Source organism: Anabrus simplex, chromosome 2, assembly GCF_040414725.1.
Source record: "Anabrus simplex isolate iqAnaSimp1 chromosome 2, ASM4041472v1, whole genome shotgun sequence".
NCBI classification, from domain to species: Eukaryota; Metazoa; Arthropoda; class Insecta; order Orthoptera; family Tettigoniidae; genus Anabrus; species Anabrus simplex.
Window position 1 is genome coordinate 611,622,181 of NC_090266.1, and position 19,748 is coordinate 611,641,928.

The window sequence follows — 19,748 nt, forward strand, 5'->3', positions numbered from 1 at the left end:
ACTCTTTTCTAAATAATACAAGATGTCGACTAATAGTTCATCAACTTTAACAGGCAAACTGCTTGCACCTTTCTCAGCAGCCAAGTTAATCAAATTGTATGAGCAACCCAGTATGGAGACAGATGACTGTGCTTCCCTTAAAACAGCAGCAACTCCATTCTTCTTTCCAATCATGACTGGAGCATTGTTGGAACAGAAGGCTACACAATTTTGAATTGGTATTTTGTAATTTATATTTTGTAGCTGTGTCGGTGCGTACCAAATTACCAATATTACGTCCTGTTGAATCATCCACCAAGGCTGGGACAGACAACACTGTGCTACCATTTCCTGCTTTGCCAAAAACAGGTGACGACAATAGGGTAAAGCTTAGCATTACTATCATTGCTCCCATCCTCAGCTAAAGAAAATGGTTCACTGTATGTAACCAACAAGTTCACTTTTTCAATCCGTACCCATTTCTTTCAAAATGTGTGTGGTTTTCATACGACCACAGCTATATGTTTTTGCAATTTCAGATCATGGAAACATTTTCCTAAACAGAACACCAAGCGTGATCGGTAGCAGCTAACGGGATATTATGTTCAATTACAAATTACGTGAACACCGAGCTTGATAGCTGCAGTCGCTTAAGTGCGGCCAGCATCTAGTATTCGGGAGATAGTGGGTTCGAACCCCAGTGTCGGCAGCCCTGAAGATGGTTATCCGTGGTTTCCCATTTTCACACCGGGAAAATGCTGGGGCTGTACCTTAATTAAGGCCAAGGCTGCTTCCTTCCCACTCCTAGACCTATCCTGTCCCATCATCACCCTAAGACCTATCTGTGTCGGTGCGACATAAAGCAACTTGTAAAAAAAAAAAAAAAAAAAATTAAAAAAAAAAAAAGTGAACAAGCATTCTGCTCTTACTATATCAAGGTCGGCTCCAGAAGAGGTGAAAAAAAATTAATTTTCTGACTGCCATCCTTAAATTTTGTATTAGAGAAGTGTTTAACAGATTGAATGTGATATATTAATTCTGTTCTTCCTCCGTGAAAAACGTTTATATCACACGAGCACATGGAACAGAATATAAATGTTTCACCTTTCCGTGATCATATAAAACAAGGAAATTCAGCAGAATATACCTCCCTAAAAGATTGATAATAATGAAACTAAGTAACTGGCACAAAATTTTGAGAACTTCGGACTGAAATCACATCAACATCAGTAGATCTACTCATTACGAATAGCAGTAAAAATACTAAACTGCTTAAAAATTCCACGAGTTTCAGAACTACCGCCAATGTTACTCACACCCACAAACAAGTTGCTATATATAAATTCACACCCTGCTACTTTTCACTGATTTCGTTTCTTCAAAATCACACCTTGCTACTTGTTTGGGAACATCTCAGTGAATGAAGTAGCAGTTGAGGTCGAACAGGTGACAAAAGCACTGTGATAATTGATAATGTGGTTATCGATACATTTACCGGTCAAATTTCAAACACTGCATCTCATATTACCAGCTACTACTGAAAGTCAAACAAATCCGATTTTACCGCAGAAAGCGAAAACAAGCATGGATATTAAAAACCTGTACAATAATACTGTTCATCCGTACAACCGTAACACACAAAATCAGTACATTTTATGGAAAAAGCAGAATACTTGGCAGGTATGTTAATGTTAATTTATTGATCAACTGGAAAGTGCAAGTTATTCAAAATGATGGCTAACCAATAATGGAAAATATGACTTTTTAACTACCCTCAATATCACGTACTGATGAATTCTCAAGCTAATCTTTCTTAAAATACTGTCTTCAATTACATATTCAGACAAACAAGTACTTACAGTATTTTCAAATCTAGAAATACAAAATATGATGCCAAAACAAAAAAGGCCCTGAGAAGGACTGATTAATTCTCAGAAAATTCATGGAACTGACAAATCCCATTCAAGGAAAACCCTCATCTTAATTTTATCAGGCTTTCAAGCAAACAGTAATGAAACAAAGTAACTGGTACAAAATTTTGAGAACTTTGGACTGAAATCACATCAACATCAGTAGATCTACTCACCAGGCTCAACAACATACTCAGGCAGGTCTCTCCTGGAAAGTTCAACTGGATTTCGTTTCCTCAAAACACATATTCGTACGGTGTCCACCCAGCCAACAAGAAGAGTTGTATTATTCTTCCAACACAAGTTGCAACGGTAATTTTCAGGTAAGGCTCTGAGAAAAAAAGAGTTGCATGTGAAAAATAATACATGATGAAATTAAGCAACAGTACATCATCCTGTATAAATAAATAAAAATTATATTTAGTTTCATTCAAAATATACCAAATGACGTCTTTCATTTAGAAACCAAATGGTTTGCATATTTTATAGTGAATGAATAGCTTTATTAAACACATTGTGTACAAGAAAATTAAACTTTTACTATTTGCACAAAATTTTCATTGTTTCCATAAAAACTCAGGGGCAATGTTCTCTGGTTCACTCCAGCAGGTGATATAGGGAGCAGTGCTGACTGCATAGTGAACAACGGCAGAGGGCATCCACGTTGTGCTTATCAGATCGTACGCAAATTGTGTAATGGAATCCGTGGCTAACTTCTTGTGTACAGGTGGCGAAGTTCGAAAATGATGTCTTTGCACACTCCAGCAATCATGGATGTGTTGAGTAAAAAGGTGGTGGTATTTAATTCTTTTTCCTTGTATCCTCCTCTATGAGATTCCAACTTGCTTGTGTCATGACATCAGCTCTCCAATGAATGAGGGAGTTCCAATTAAGATATAGACTAACCATGATGAAGCGAATTTCGAAACTCTGAGGGCTCTTTAAAAATAGGCCATCTTGACTCCGTTGTCTTTGCAAACAAACTTCATGACTGTTCCTAATCGAGTTACAAACTCTTTGTTTTTAATTCTTAAAGAATTTAGTTTACGGTTCCACCTTTCAATACATTACTGACTAACACTCGCAATATAACAGATAAATTTAGTCATACAAAATTTCTTTGGTACATGTTCCAATGGAGTGACATCTTAAAAGATATGAATGAAATAATAAAATCATGAACATGTGCAAATGATGTCTTTTGACTTTGTGAAGTATCTGTCTTAAAAATCATTTTGCTTCAGTCATCATCATCATCATCATCATCATCATCACAGAACCCATCCAGCGTGCCAGGTAGGGTGGTGTTGAACAAGTCTTTGCCATCGTTGTCTGTCCAGATATAACTTCTATCTCTCCACAGACTCCCAATTGCCTCCTCTTCTCTCCACATCGTCTCTCAGTTGGTGTAGCCATCTCTTCCTAGGTCTTCCCACTGGCCTTCTTCCTTCATCCTTCTTTCTAGGAATGCACAAGGTGTTCGTGTGCCAGGCATTCACTTTATATGTCCATACCATGTTAAGTCTCGAGTCCTTAGCTTCTCTTCTATCAAGTCCACTTCCAGTTCCATTCTGATGTCATCGTTCCTTAAATGGTCCTTGCTTGTTTTTTGGAGTGTAGTTCATAGAAACTTCATTTCACCTGCTTGCAATTTACTAACTTCTCTCTATTTCAGTGTACATGTTTCTAGACTGTATGTGAGAATGGGCACAATGTGTGACTTCTACAGAATCATCTTTGTTTTCATGGACACTTTGTTATCCCAATGTAGATGTCTTATAATGTTGAAACTGCTAGGCACTCTGTTTTCTATTTCTTTATCTGCAGTACTCCCGATGGAAATCATACTCCAAAGGTATTTGAATAACTGTACACATCAAATGTTTTCACCTTCAAGCTTTATGTGGCAGCCAGTATCTTTCCTACTCATTTTCAGTGCAACAGTTTTTGTTGTGCTATATTTCATATTGGAATGGTTATAGCGTCCGCCATGCCAAGTCGCTACGTGCCAAGCTCGCCACCCATCGCACCACCCCCTTAGGCTCGAGCGCGCCAATCGCAAGCAACATTTAAGTGCTGGGCGGGCCCTTCTCTCTTCTGTCCGTGGTCGTGCCGCATGGGACGACGGAAATTACTCAACGATTAATCTGGAGTCTTCCATCTCGCGAGATTCCTGGAGACATCTAGCATCCGGACTGTTCTGGAAGGCCCAGGGCAGGTATATAAGGAGAGGAGTAACTTGGAGTGACAGTCAGAGTGGGAGACGGAGTTAGTGAGTATGAATGAGTGAGAGCGAGATTGAGTTTGCTGGAGCGCAGTCAGTGATGGCCTGGGAGAGTGCAGCCTTATGGAGCATCTGCCTGTTGCAGCCGAGGGCTCGTTCCTGTTTCCCTGTTGTCATATGTGTGTCCCTTCAGGCTGGCTGCTGGAGGAGAACCTGGAGTGTTCTGGAGCAGCGCGAAGGGAACACTGGGTGCCGACGCATGCGGACTGCGAACGGGGTTCGACGGATTGAGTGAACAGCGGATACTATCCTGCCCTGCGAGACTGACGTGCAGGCTGTGGACTGTGACAGCGTTAGCGAGTGTGACTGAGTGGCTGAGTGAGTGTAGTGTACATAATCGATGACTGTGTGTGTGTCATTGTAGATGGAACATGAGCAACTAAGAGAGAGAGGGCAAACCGTGTGAGTGTACTTGCGTAAGTTGTAATCTCGGCTATCGTCTGTGTGTGTGTGTGTGTAAATCTGTAATTGTAGTGCTAAGTTAATAAATCTTATAAATAGGACGCTACCAGGTTCTGTACTCATTTATTCATTTATTTACCCCGTCAACATGTTACAACTGGCGTCAGAAGTGGGATGGACAAATGTGATAAACTAGTGGATAAACTCTTATGTAAAACTGGTGTCAGAATAGAGTACCTGGTAGCGAATTTTGTAGTCGACAGAAATTTCTACTAGCGAAAGGAATTCTGAACAGCTCCAGATTTTTGTAAGCAAGTTTAGTGAACTTGAAAATAAAATCTTATCTAGCTATGGCGAACTCATTAGTGAACTGAGGTCTGAATGGAGTTCTAACAGAGACCAACTGAAAACAGACTTAAGTGAACAGAAGAGTGAGCAGGTAAAGTTGGAAAATGAAGTGCGCTCTCTCGAAAAGAAGGTCGACAATAACGATGTGCAGGATGAGAACGAACTGGACGAGAAGCTGTCCGAAGAGATGCTCACGTGTGTGGAGTCCGAAGTTCGAGGCCCAGCGGTGGAAGCGAGTACCCTGCGTACAGAAATGATGGCTGTGGAGACGCGAATGAATTCTGCTAGCAGCGACGGCGGCTCCACCATCATGAAATTGGAAACCCTACAGGACGACGGGATTACTTCCAAGAGAACATGCCGGACCCAGTTCGAGACCTGATCGACGCCCAAGAAGAGTGCCGAATACCCGATCACCGGACTACGTGTACAGAAGATGATAGTTCAACGCAGCCCCCAGCAAAGTTCAACCTACGAGGAGGTTGTGGGAGTGCTCGACGCACACTGCGGTGTCCACCAACCGAGAAGCACCTACCGAGTCCAGCTGCAGGAAAGGAGTAAGCGCACCAATGTAACGCCGCGGGAATTCGACGCCGAGATCTAGCGACCAGGAGACGTGATTTTGGAAGAGTTATCCCGAGGTGACACCAAGCTCGAGGCGGCCGATGGCCGTGATAAACCACGTGACGCTGAGATCTGTCCAGGAAGGACGATCGGCAGGAAAGAGAACTTCGAACAGGCTTTTTTTTTTTTTCTTTGCTAGTTGCTTTACGTCGCACCGACACAGATGGGTCTTATGGCGACGATGGGACAGGGAAGGGCTGGGAGTGGGGAGGAAGCGGCTGTGGCCTTAATTAAGGTACAGCCCCAGCATTTGCCTGGTGTGAAAATGGGAAACCACAGAAAACCATCTTCAGGGCTGCCGACAGTGGGGTTCGAACCTACTATCTCCCGAATACTGGATACTGGCCGCACTTAAGCGACTGCAGCTATCGAGCTCGGTACGAACAGGCTCTGACGATGGCCCATGAGACAGAGGGAGCGACTGCAACGGCACGGCTGAAGGGACCCCTACTAGCAGACGGAGCACCCATGGAAGACGAACCGATGACCAACGGATGAGGATGCCACCTGACCAGGACACTTGTTCCGGCACGAACATCAAATGCCGCACCCCGGAAGAAAAGGAAATTCAGCAGGGCTAAATCTGGGACGAGCAAACCAGTCCCGGGCATCACACCAGAGGACTACGAAGGCGCTCAAAGCCCTGAAAGTGGACGTGGGTGTGGAGGATAGGAAAACCACCGAAGATCCGGCTGCCACACGAGGACTCGCTGATCGTCATCAACGGGGACGAGGACACCGTCGACCGGACCCAGCGGATCCCCCATGGGAAAGTGGTGGCCAACCAAACAAACCGTATTGCAGCGTATCGCGGAGCAGCTTGGGACGAGCAGCCTTAAGGAGGGGGCAATGTAATGGTTATAGCATCCGCCATGCCAAGTTGCTACGTGCCGAGCTCGTCACCCATCGCCCCACCCCCTTAGGCTCGAGCGCGCCAATCGCAAGCAACATTTAAGTGCTGGGCGGGCCCTTCTCTCTTCTGTCCGTGGTCGCGCCGCATGGGACAACGGAAATTACTCGACGATTAATCTGGAGTCTTCCACCTCACGAGGTTCCTGGAGACATCTAGCATCCGGACTGTTCTGGAAGGCCCAGAGCAGGTATATAAGGAGAGGAGTAACTTGGAGTGACAGTCAAAGTGAGAGACGGAGTTAGTGAGTAAGAGTGAGTGAGAGCGAGATTGAGTTCGCTGGAGCGCAGTCAGTGATGGCCTGGGAGAGTGCAGCCTAATGGAGCATCTGCCTGTTGCAGCCGAGGACTCGTTCCTGTTTCTCTGATGTGTGTGTGTGTCCCGTCCGGCTGGCTGCTGGAGGAGAACCTGGAGTGTTCTTGAGCAGTGCGAAGGGAACACTGGGTGCCGACGTGTGCGAACTGCGAACGGGGTTCGACGGATTGAGTGAACAGCGGATACTATCCCGACCTGCGAGACTGACGCGTAGGCTGTGGAATCTGACAGCGTTAGCGAGTGAGACTGAGTGGCTGAGCGAGTGTAGTGTACATAATCGGTGTGTGTGTGTGTGTGTCATTGTAGATGGAACATGAGAAACTAAGAGTGCGAACCGTGTGAGTGTACTTGCGTAAGTTGTAATCTCGGTTATTGTCTGTGTGTGTGTGTGTGTGTGTGTGTGTGAATCTGTAATTGTAGTGCTAAGTTAATAAATCTTATAAATAGGACGCTACCAGGTTCTGTACTCATTTATTCATTTATTTACCCTGCCAACACGTTACAATATGATATTGTTTGAACTTTGCTACCCATTCATCCAGCCTAGTTTGTACCTCTACCTCTATCTCTCCCCAGATGGTTACATCATCAGCAAACACAAATGTGTGTAGTTCTCTATCTTGTTCTCTTTTCAGGCTTTTAAGAATACTGTCCATTACAGTAATGAATAGCAATAGTGAGAGTGCCCTCCCTTGTTGGACATGCTGTGTCGTATTAAACCATTCTCAATGGCCATCCCCAACAAGCACCCAGCTGCTACAGTTGTGGTAGAGTATTTGGATCTAGCCTACGAGATATTCTGTGAGGCGCTTCCATATAACTGGTCTAGGCATCCTATCTTATGCCTTTTCTAGGTATAAGAATACCACAATTACGTATTTCCCTTTCTCCCAGTGCTTTTCCATTAACATCCTTAGGGTAAAGATCAGGTCTGTTGCTCTTCTACTGGTTCTAAATCGATGCTGTTCTTCTTCCAGGACAGTTTCTATCACTGCTCACAGTCTGGTTTCAATAAATTTTTCCATTATTTTCAGGCCATGGGAGACAAGTGTGATACCCCCATAGTTAGCACACTTTCTCCTGCATAATTTTTTAAATAAAGGAGTAATAAGACCTTTTGTCCAGTGTTCTTGGAACCCGATTTTCACACCATATTGCTCTCAAAGTTCTGTATAGCCACTGCACTCCAGGTATACCTGCTGCTTTCATCATGTCAGCTTCATGCTTTAGTCTTGGTTAAAATTTACAATGGGGTTCTTAGAACTCGTCTTATGTCGATTTTAAATGCCTGAGGAAACTTCTCTCATTCCCTGAAGTGGACAGATTTTAAAAGAGTACAGAAATGCTTCCAAACAGTAACGCCAACGCAGAAATGCTAAATCAATTAATCACTACTGATCTCCATTTAGGGCAGTCGCAGATACCCTATCTGTTGTTTTCCTAGCCTTTTCTTAAATGATCGCAAAGAAATTAGAAAATTATTGAACATTTCTCTTGGTAAGTTACTCAAATCCCTAACTCCCCTTCCTATAAAAGAATATTTGCCCCAATTTGTCCTCTTGAATTCCAAATTTATCTTCATATTGTGATCTTTCCTACTTTTAAAGATACCACTCAAACTTATTCCTCTACTGATGTCCTCCCACGCCATCTCTCCTCTGACAGCTCGGAACATACCATTTAATCGAGCAGCTCATCTCCTTTCTCCCAAATCTTCCCAGCCCAAACTTTGCAACATGTTTGTAACGCTACTCTTTTGTTGGAAATCACCCAGAACAAATCGAGCTGCTTTTCTTTGGATTTTTTCCAGTTCTTGAATCAAGTAATCCTGGTGAGGGTCCCACACACTGGAACCATACTCTACTTGGGGTCTTACCAGACTTATATGCCCTCTCCTTTACATCCTGACTACAACCCCTAAATACCCTCATAACCATGTGCAGAGATCTGTACCCTTTATTAACAATCATATTTATGTGATTACCCCAATGAAGGTCTTTTCTTATATTAACACCTAGGTACTTACAATGATTCCCAAAGGGAACTTTCACCCCATCAATGCAGTAATTAAAACTGAGAGGACTTTTTCTATTTGTGAAACTCACAACCTGACTTTTAACCCCGTTTATCATCATACCATTGTCCACCGTCCATCTCACAACACTATCGAGGTCACCCTGCAGCCGCTCACAATCTTGTAACTTATTTATTACTCTGTACAGAATAACATCATCTGCAATCAGCCTTATCTCTGATTCAACTTCTTTACACATATCATTGATATATATATAAGAAAACATAAAGGTCCAATAATACTGCCTTGAGGAAATCCCCTCTTAATTATTACAGAGTCAGATAAAGGTTTGCCTGCTCTAATTCTCTGAGTTCTATTTTCCAGAAATATAGCCACCCATTCAGTCACTCTTTTTTCTAGTCCAACTGCACTCATTTCTGCCAGTAGTCTTCCATGATCTACCTTATCAAATGCCTTAGATAGGTCAATCGCAATACAGTCCATTTGGCCTCCTGAATACAGGATATCTGCTATATCTTGCTGAAATCCTACAAGCTGAGCTTCAGTCGAATAACCTTTCCTAAACCCAAACTGCCTTCTGTCAAACCAGATATTAATTTTACAAACATGTCTAATATAATCAGACAGAATGTTTTCCCAAAGCTTACATACAATGCATGTCAAACTGACTGGCCTGTAATTTTCAGCTTTATGTCTATCACCCTTTCCTTTATACACAGGGGCTACTATAGCAACTCTCCATTCATTTGGTATAGCTCCTTCAACCAAACAATAATCAAATAAGTATTTCAGATATGGTACTATATCCCAAACCATGGCCTTTAGTATATCTCCAGAAATCGTATCAATTCCAGCTGCTTTTCTAGTTTTCAACTTTTGTATCTTACTGTAAATGTCATTTTTATCATAGGTAAATTTTAATACTTCTTTAGTGTTACATCACCTATCTGGACATTATCCTTGTAACCAACAATATTTACATACTGCTGACTGAATACTTCTGCCTTTTGAAGCTCCCAGTGTAAAGCCATGCTGATCTTGTGGAATGTGGTCTAGTAGCTGGTGGAGAATTATATCCAGTAAAAAGTGTAACATTATCTTAAATGGGTTACAATCTAGAGCGATTCCTCTGTACATTTCCAGGGAGTCTTGTGGCACTTTTCCTTTGTACATGACCTTAATTGAATCGATTATCTCAGAAAGCAGTCAAGTGCCAAAAAATGAAAAAATGAGTTAATGACAGAATATGTTACTAAGAGGGTATACGCACATTTTGGTGCTGAAACCAGTCAAGAAACGTCCTCCTATAATGGTCAGGCATTACGTTGAATTTCGTATTAAGTTCAGAAACCAGTTAAGTGTTACCGCTTGGCTGGTTTCTGCAGTAAACTCCTGGTACATTTTGTGATGTGCCGCACCTTTCTGGTTGACGCTGCTGTTCTGGATCCAGAATAGCCAGCTGTTCAGCTGTTTTTGTTGTCGTTGTTGTGTTTCTGGAATCGCATGTTCGTAGTTTTGTGAACACCTGATTCGAAAAGTGTTTTTGTTTAGTGCAGTGTTTTTATAATTGTAGTGATATGTCTGAAAGTTCAGAAGACGAACCTGTATCTAAAAGAAAACGAGTGGTAGACAAACAAACTCATGCACGTAATATTATTCGGAATGCAAGGGTAAAAGAAGAAGGTTATATTTCTTACTCAGGCAAGAAAGTACCTGGTCTGAGCCCTACATTATTCTTTGTTATTGTTTGTTTAGGTGCCCATCAATATCAAGAAGATACATGAGCTAAATGCCTTAAAACCTTACCTGATGGAACATGAACACTTATAGCGGCATTTTACAATGGCCTACTACAGAGACAGAATGTGCTGTGGAGTTTGTGTATGAGGATTGATTACCTCCTGTCATGATGAGCAGGCATTGCTGATTTCATCCTTTTGTACCAGCAATACAGTCTAAGCCTATTAAAATATGTTCTTTTCCCACAAATATGGGGTTTATGACAAAATCCTTTCAAAATTCAAGAATTATCCCATAAAAATATGTTTGCAACACTCGTTTATTTCAGAAACCAGTTAAGTGGAAATTTTTTTGGATTTTTTTACAGCAAAGTTAATATGCACAAAATATTTTTCTTTAGATAGAAATTATTAAGAGATATAATACTTTCAAGCTAAAATATTAAAACCCCTACCACAACATTTTTTCTGATGCTAGACAGTTTTCTTCATTTTTCCAAATATGACAGACTTGGCGCTTGACTCTGAAATAATCGATTCAATTGTGGATGTTCTCTTTTGGCGAGGAATATAGTTCGATTATATACACTTGTTGTACAGAGCTGCTCACAAGTTAAGCATTAAGGGGGAGGAGTCCCTTAAAATTACATTATTCAGTCTATCGGGTCCGGTGGTTTGCTTTCTCTTGCTCCTCAACAAGACTTGTTGCACTTCCGATCGAGAGACTGGATGAGGAGGGAAAGCTGTCCATTGCAGGGTGTTTGTTGTTCTTGGGATTATGGAGGTTTGATTCAGTAAGGAGAAGTGTGCCTCCCAGATATCCATGTTTATGTAGGTTGGTCTCCGGAGTTTTTCTGGGTTGGAGAGCTTTTGTAGGGGTTTTCTTCTGTTGCCGCTATCTTCACTTTAGGTTCTTAGCATATAACTGCTTTTTCAGTCTAAATAGCACATATTTTGCTCGTGCTTCTGCATATCCCTTTAAGTTTTCTGAGCTGTTTCGTAGTCTGAGACAGTGAAGCTTGCCTTCTCAGCAGGTAACATTCTCGTCAACCACACTTGTGACTTCCTTTGAAGTGTCTTTGCAATTGCTGCTGCTAATTTAGTAGCTTTTTTGCGAGGAGAACCATGATCCATGATCCAGATTACCAACATTTATTTTGTTTAATATAAATTCTTTGTCTATGATGTCAGGCAGTGTATCCAAGTAAATATTTCTTAAAATTGGCAAAAGAAATTGACTCAATGGTAGCAGTCAAATCCTGTGGATGTTCCTAATTTATTAACGAAAAAAGGTGGTAATTATAGGAATATGCTTTCTTATTGGGGTGAACGAAGCATTTGATGTTGTTTCATCTAACACAATGCATGATCACCAGAAATTAGAAACCTATAGATTAAAACTCCAGGAAGGGACAAGAATTACAATAGCTACTTGAATGCTTCATTGTCAATATGTGGAATATACCTTCAATTTAATTCTTAATTTTTGTATTATTCCATATCACTGGACATAGAAAATTACACCGACAGGCAAAATTCCTCATAAAAATACAAATGAACAATATATGTTATAACTAACAAATTTATAGTGTACTTAATTCTTATTTATTGTATCCTTCTATATCATTCGATAAAGAAAATTACACCGACAGGCAAATTTCTTCATAAAATGCACCTTTTTTTTTTTTTGCAAGTTGCTTTACATCGTGCCGACGCAGATAGGTCTTATGGCGACGATGGGACAGGGATGGGCTAGGAGTGGGAAGGAAGCGGCTGTGGCCTTAATTCAAGTACAGCCCCAGCATTTGTCTGGTATGAAAATGGGAAACCACAGAAAACCATCTTCAGAGCTGCCTACAATGGGGTTCGAACCCACTGCCTCCCGAATACTGGATACTGGCCGCACTTAAGCGACTGCAGCTATTGAGTTCGGTTCATCATATAATACAAATGAACAATATGTGTGATAACTAACAGAAATTTACAGTGTAGATGTAAGGGCACATGACATGTGATTGGGTATTGTAGGTGAATAAAAATCACGTGTTACTCCTACTAAATTCAACTTTGTAATATGATCAATATTGATAGTCCACATGACCATCACATTGATCATAATTTTTGGTGGGTCTGCATTCCAGTTACAGCAAAGTTCAATTTTCGGCCCTGTCATCAATTTATCTTTGTCATCAATCAATAAATCAATCAATCAATCAATCCTGATCTGCATTTAGGGCAATCACCCAGGTGGCAGACACCCTATCTGTTGTTTTCCTAGCCATTTCTTAAATGATTTCAAAGAAATTGGAAATTTATTGAACATCTCCCTTGGTAAATTATTCCAATCCCTAACTCCCCTTCCTATAAATGAATATTTGCCCCAATTTGCCCTCTTGAATTCCAAATTTATCTTCATATTGTGATCTTACCTACTTTTTAAGACGCCACTCAAACTTATTCGTCTACTAATGTCATTCCACGCCATCTCTCCACTCGGAACAGCTCAGAACATACCACATACAAGTAACAACTCTCATTATTGTTCCGTATTGAAGATGACGTTGGGCATAAAATCTCAAGGATAATTTAATAAAACCTAACATACCACTTAGTCGAGCAGCTCGTCTTCTTTCTCCCAAATCTTCCCAGCCCAAACTTTGCAACATTTTTGTAACGCTACTCTTTTGTCGGAAATCACCCAGAACAAAGCGAGCTGCTCTTCTTTGGATTTTTTCCAGTTCTTGAATCAGGTAATCCTGGTGAGAGTCCCATAAGCTCGAACCATACTGTACTTGGGGTATTACCAGAGACTTATATGCCCCCTCCTTTACATCCTTATAATAACCCCTAACCACCCTCATAACCATGTGCAGAGATCTGTACCCTTTATTTACAATCCCATTTATGTGATTACCCCAATGAAGATATTTCCTTATATTAACACCTAGATACTTACAATGATTCCCAAAAAGAACTTTCACCCCATCAATGCAGTAATTAAAACTGACAGGACTTTTCCTATTTGTGAAACTCTCAACCTGACTTTTAACCCCGTTTACCAACATACCATTCCCTGCTGCACATCACACAACATTATTGAGGTCAAGTTGCAGTTGCTCACAATCTTGTAACTTATTTATTACTCTATACAGTATAACATCATCCGCAAAAAGCCTTATCTCTTATTTCACTACTTTACTCATATCATTTATATATATAAGAAAATATAAAGGTCCAGTAATACTGCCTTGAATTCCCCTCTAAATTATTACGGGGTCAGATAAAGCTTCGCCTACTCTAATTCTCTGAGATCTATTTTCTAGAACAGGGTCAGCCAACTGGCTGGCGTGTGGTGTAAGAGGGCCCGTGTGACGTTAGAAAGCCCATATGACGTATGAGCGCAGAAGGTGGAGAGACGCTGTCATAGAGTGAGACGAAGGGACAGCCTCGCTTTGTAGTAAACACTTGCAGTGCCATACGTAGTGTTGGTGGTAGTGGTACAGTACAGTACATAAGTATGGATGAACCGGGCACATCACGGTGCGACAAGCTACCTACCTCTCCGATCTTTTTATCTTTATGGGAAATTTATATTTATTTGTTGAAAATGATAGGAATGCTACAGCTAAATGTTTAGTTTATAGAAAAGAGCTACAGTATGTAAAAAGATATAATTTACAACACCACTACAGTTTGTGTCACGCTGCAGATTATGAACGGTATCAAGGCGAGGAAAGGGTACGTGTAATTACAGAACTAAAAGGTAAATTAAATAACCCTGTCGAGCATTTGATCAGTGAATCAGCAGTTCGACTGAGTTATAAAATTTCATATTTAATTGCAAAGAAACTTAAACCGTTTAGTAATGGTGAATTCATAAAGGAATGTTTAATTCTAAGGTGAGGAGTTTTGTCCAAACATCATTGAAGAGTTCGAAGCTACCAGCTTGTCCGCGCACACAGTGTCAACAAAAATTCAAGACCTATCTGATGATGTCCACCTACAATTATTAGAACTGACAAAAAGCTTCCGGGCATACTCCTTAGCAATTGACGAGAGCACAGATATTTCTGACACGGCCCCACTAGCCGTTTTCATACGAGGGGTTGACGAAAATCTTACAATTTGGGAGGAAGTACTGGATTTAGTGCCTATTGAAGAATATCATGAAATGCATCGACATTTTCAACTGCATTGTAAGTGTTGTTGAAAATACTTCCTTGCCATGGAACAAACTAGTTTCAATAGCAACAGACGGTGCACATTCTATGGTAGGATGCAATTCTGTAGTAGTTGGGCTCATAATACAAAAAATGAAGACTCTCAATATAGCTCACACACTTGTTCCAATTCCCTGTATCATACACTTAGAAAATCCATGTGCGAAAAGCATTGAACTGAACAATGTAATGACCGCAGTGGTTAGAATTACTAACCTCATAAGATCAAAGGCCTTACGCCATCGGCAATTCAAAGAATTCCTAGCAGAAAGTGACAGTGAACTTGGTAATATGCCTTATCATTGTGCTGTTCGCTGGCTTAGACGAGGCAAAGTACTTGATGCGTTTTTTTTCAACTACGACAAGATATAGCTACATTTATGGAGCAACAAAATGTGCCAGTCCACGAATTACAAGATCGCAGGTGGATTTTTGACCTCGCATTTCTTGCAAATTTAACAGGTCATTTGAACATTCTGAATGTTTCTCTCCAGGGAAAGGGTTTAATAATTACAGAAATGTTTGATAGATTGAAATTGTTCAAATTAAAATTGTGCCTGTGGAAGCATCAGTTCATGAACAGAACTATTCCACATTTTCAAAAACTGCTTACAGTGTTGGAATGTGCTACGGCTGAGGATATTGATAGGTATGTCAAAATTATAAATAAAACCTTTATTTGAAATTTGATTCTAGATTTAACAATTTGGAGTGTCTGGAAACTGATTTTCAATTTTTATCCACACCATATTAAGTTGTTGCAGATAACGTTGATCCAGACCTACAATTAGAGTTAATAGATTTACAGTGTGATAGAGAACTAAGAGATAAATTTGTAAATAAGAAGGATTTGTGTGACTTTTATAGACATTTTTCACAAAAAAGTTTTCCCCGATTGCATAGGTTTGCAGCAAGCATGTTGAGTATTTTCGGTTCTACGTATGCATGTGAACGACTCTTTTCTATTTTAAAAACAACTAAACCTAAACAGAGAAGCCAGTTGTCAGATCACAATTTGAAGTGTGCTCTTAACACATGGGTGACGGGCCCCGAGAAATCTCGTAGTACGCTCGCCAGCGGTAGGTGACGGGACCTGAGAAATCTCTGTTTTATTCACGACATTGTTTTTGGTCTTCCTGTGACATCTCTTGACCATATATTGAACTATTTCGGACTTGCACATTGAGCAGAATAAATGGTAGATGTATAACTGCTACTTTTCTTTCATTCACAGCCTCTTTTATTCTTTGATTTAGTTTCGAAACGTCAACTTTCTTTCTAATATTTTTATAATACCCTATGGGAATCAACATCTACATCACTTTCTTTCTGCCGGTTCAGTCAATGACAAGAAGGAATTTTAGCAGAAGCGATTGGGGTAAATTTTCATTCATTGGGAAGGGTGTGAAGGAGTGGAACAGTTTACCAGGGGTTTCCAAAATCTGTACAGATATTCAAGAAGAGAATAAACAGCAACAGAGGAAATAAATGAAGTGTTGGAGGGCATTCAACCAGTGCAGGTTACTGTAAATAAAAAAATGTGTGTGAATAAATTAATTCCATCCCCCGGTCTAAGGAGTCTGGACAGCCAAAGTAGGGGACTGCCTGTAGGGGTGAAGTACAGTGGGGACTTCGAGGGCCCTGGGACCGCTACGGGAGCTGTGAAGGCCCTTCAGGAACTCTGAAAAGTGGTGGCAAAAGGGGCTCTGGTTAAGACGCAGCAGGTCGTTATGCTACTTAGGTTCCAGAATTGGTACAAACAATTTTTTTTTAAATAAGTAAATAAATGCAATGTAAATTTTAATCTTATACCAGTTATATAGTATCATTTGAAGTAATTCCACATACTGTATATCAGTTGACTATATTTGTAAGTAGTACAGGAGATATTATAAGTAGAATTTTGTAAACAATATAAATGTATTAAGGATGAGCTGTGTGTTTAATAGAAAAAATTGTCAGCGTAAATTGTATAATATTGTATTATAGGAAAATTTTCTTCTCTTGTTAATTTAATATTTAGTGCTTGACAATAATGTATTTTAGTGTACCATTTGCCACCGAGGTAGACACCTCATTTGCAAATAAAGAGATTTTGATTTGAATACGGTGTTAGCTGACGATGATATTTTAGAAGAATTATATGCCGATGATCGTTCAAATGGATATAGTGATAATGAATGAGTGGAAACTGAATGTGAGAATGATAGTGGAAGTGATATTCAAGCCTCTACATGCCGTAATTTACCTAGTGTGCTTATTTATTCAAGTGACTCTGACGGCGACAACGATGTAAATATTAATGATGTGTTAGGAATTGACGCTGAAAATGGTTTTGTAAAGGCACATCCACCGACTTTAAAGATAAAATCTTAACTGGTTTAATATTTATGTACATTTTTATAATCAAGTGCACCCTAGTAAGCTTAGTAGAAAAATGTCCGGTCCACAGGGTATGTGGCAAGCTCAAGCACTGGTTAGCAATGTGTTAAACTTAGTGTTTCTCAAACATTAACTCCAAATATTGAAAAACTAGTCAATGAAAAAAGACTACAAAAATCAAGGAAACCCACGAGTGGCAACTGAGTAAATATATCATGAGGTAAAACATATGTTTTGAGTTTACAGATTACTCTTCGTAATATTTTTGTTGTAAAACAGTACTGTATCTTACTATAGGCACTCTTTTTACAGTACATGATATTGTAAAACACAGCAATATTTTTTTTCAATGTTGGTTCCGAAGATGCACAGACAGAAAACAAGTTTAGTTTGTATATGTAGAAATGAACTTGCTTTATAACTCATAAGTTACGTTACAATAAAATATGTAGAGAGAAATATGTACTACACATACCGCACTGTACCTGCAGCCCTTGGGCCTCCCCCTACTTATGACGTTGTGTTTCCCCTCGCCCCTCTAGCCTTCACTTCTCAGTTACAGTACTAAGCACTTTGTTTCGCTGCCCGAACAGAGTGTGTGACGTGTTACCTGACATCACATGTACACACAGTTGGCTGACCCTGTTCTAGAAATATAGCAACCCATTCAGTCACTCTTTTATCTAGTCCAATTGCACTCATTTTTGCCCGTAGTCACCCATGTTCAACCTATCAAATGCTTTAGACAGGACAATTCCGATACAGTCCATTTGACCTCCTGAATCCAAGATATCTGCTATATCTTGTTGGAATCCTACAAACTGAACTTCAGTGGATTAACCTTTCCTAAAACCAAACTGCCTGCTATCAAACCAGTTATTAATTTTGCAAACATGTCTAATATAATCAGAAAGAATGCCTTCCCAAAGCTTACATGCAACGCAAGTCAAACTTACTGGCCTGTAATTTTCAGCTTTATGTCTACCACCCAATCCTTTATACAAAGGGGCTACTATAGCAACTCTCCATTCAATTGGTATAGCTCCTTCAACCAAACAATAATCAAATAAGTACTTCAGATATGGTACTATATCCCAACCCATTGTCTATAGTATATCCCCAGAAATCTCACCAATTCCAGCCACTTTTCTAGTTTTCAACTTTTGTATCTTATTGTAAATGTCATTGTTATCATATGTAATTTTTAATACTTCTTCAGCATTAGAGTCCTCCTCTATCTGGACATTATCCTTGTAACCAACGATCTTTACATACTGCTGACTTGAACGCTTCTGCCTTTTGAAGATCCTCACATACACACTCCCCTTGTTCATTAATTACTCCTGGAATGTCCTTCTTGAAACCTGCTTCTGCTTCAAAACCCTATACATACCCTTCCATTTTTCACAATTTTTTTTTTTGTACGTCGCACTGACACAGATAGGTGGATGGGATAGGAAAGGCCTAGGAGTTGGAAGGAAGTGGCCGTGGCCTTAATTATGGTACAGCCCCGGCATTTGCCTGGTGTCAAAATGGGAAACTACGGAAAACCATCTTCAAGGTTGCCGACAGTGGGACTCGAACCCACTATCTCCCGATTACTGGATGCTGGCCGCACTTAAGCGACTGCAGCAATAGAGCTCGGTCATGAAAATTTGTATGAATGCCAATTATGCTTGCCACCATGTTATCCTTAGCTGACTTCCTTACTAGATTCTATTTCCTAGTAAGTTCCTTCAATTTCTCAATCAAATCAATCAATCAATACTGATCTGCATTTAGGGCAGTCGCCCAGGTGGCAGATTCCCTATCTGTTGCTTTCCTAGCCTTTTCCGAAATGATTTCAAAGAAATTGGAAATTTATTGAACATCTCCCTTGGTAAGTTATTCCAATCCCTAACTCCCCTTCCTATAAAGGAATATTTGCCCCAGTTCGTCCTCTTGAATTCCAACTTTATCTTCATATTGTGATCTTTCCTACTTTTATAAACGCCTTTCAAACTTATTCATCTACTAATGTCATTCCACGCCATCTCTCCGCTGACAGCTCGGAACATACCACTTATGATATAGATGTTGATTCCCATAGGGAATCTGAAATATTTGTCCTGAATGAGTAAATTTATAATACCAATATAAATGGTCCGTTATTGGACATTATAAATTTTCCAGCTAACTCATTCTTGGTTGCCAGCGTTTCGCCCTCGTGTGCTAGGGTGGGCTCATCAGTTGGTACCTAGCACACCTACCAATACGCTGGCTAGTGCATACCGTGGAGGCCACTGCGTAGGCTAACTAGAGCCACCGGCAGTGCCAATGCACTAAGAGACTTTGTCTCATTATCAAAAATTGATGCCTGCTTGGCCATCAGATGATATAGATGTTGATTCCCATAGGGAATCTGAAATATTTGTCCTGAATGAGTAAATTTATAATACCAATATAAATGGTCCGTTACTGGACATTATAAATTTTCCAGTTAACTCATCTTGGTTGCCAGCGTTTCGCCCTCGTGTGCTAGGGTGGGCTCATCAGTTGGTGAGCCCACCCTAGCACACGAGGGCGAAACGCTGGCAACCAAGAATGAGTTAGCTGGAAAA

The 19,748-nt window shown here is 40.4% G+C and overlaps 1 protein-coding gene across 1 annotated transcript in view; it reads right to left on the reverse strand.

Annotated features, from left to right (window-relative positions):
* lt (vacuolar protein sorting-associated protein light) overlaps positions 1-19,748 on the reverse strand; it is a 343,814-nt gene that overhangs the window by 238,126 nt on the left and 85,940 nt on the right. Inside the window, exon 6 of the mRNA XM_067139250.2 lies at positions 2,066-2,220. Within this exon, the coding sequence (XP_066995351.1) occupies positions 2,066-2,220 (155 nt within the window). The remainder of the gene's footprint in view (positions 1-2,065; positions 2,221-19,748) is intronic.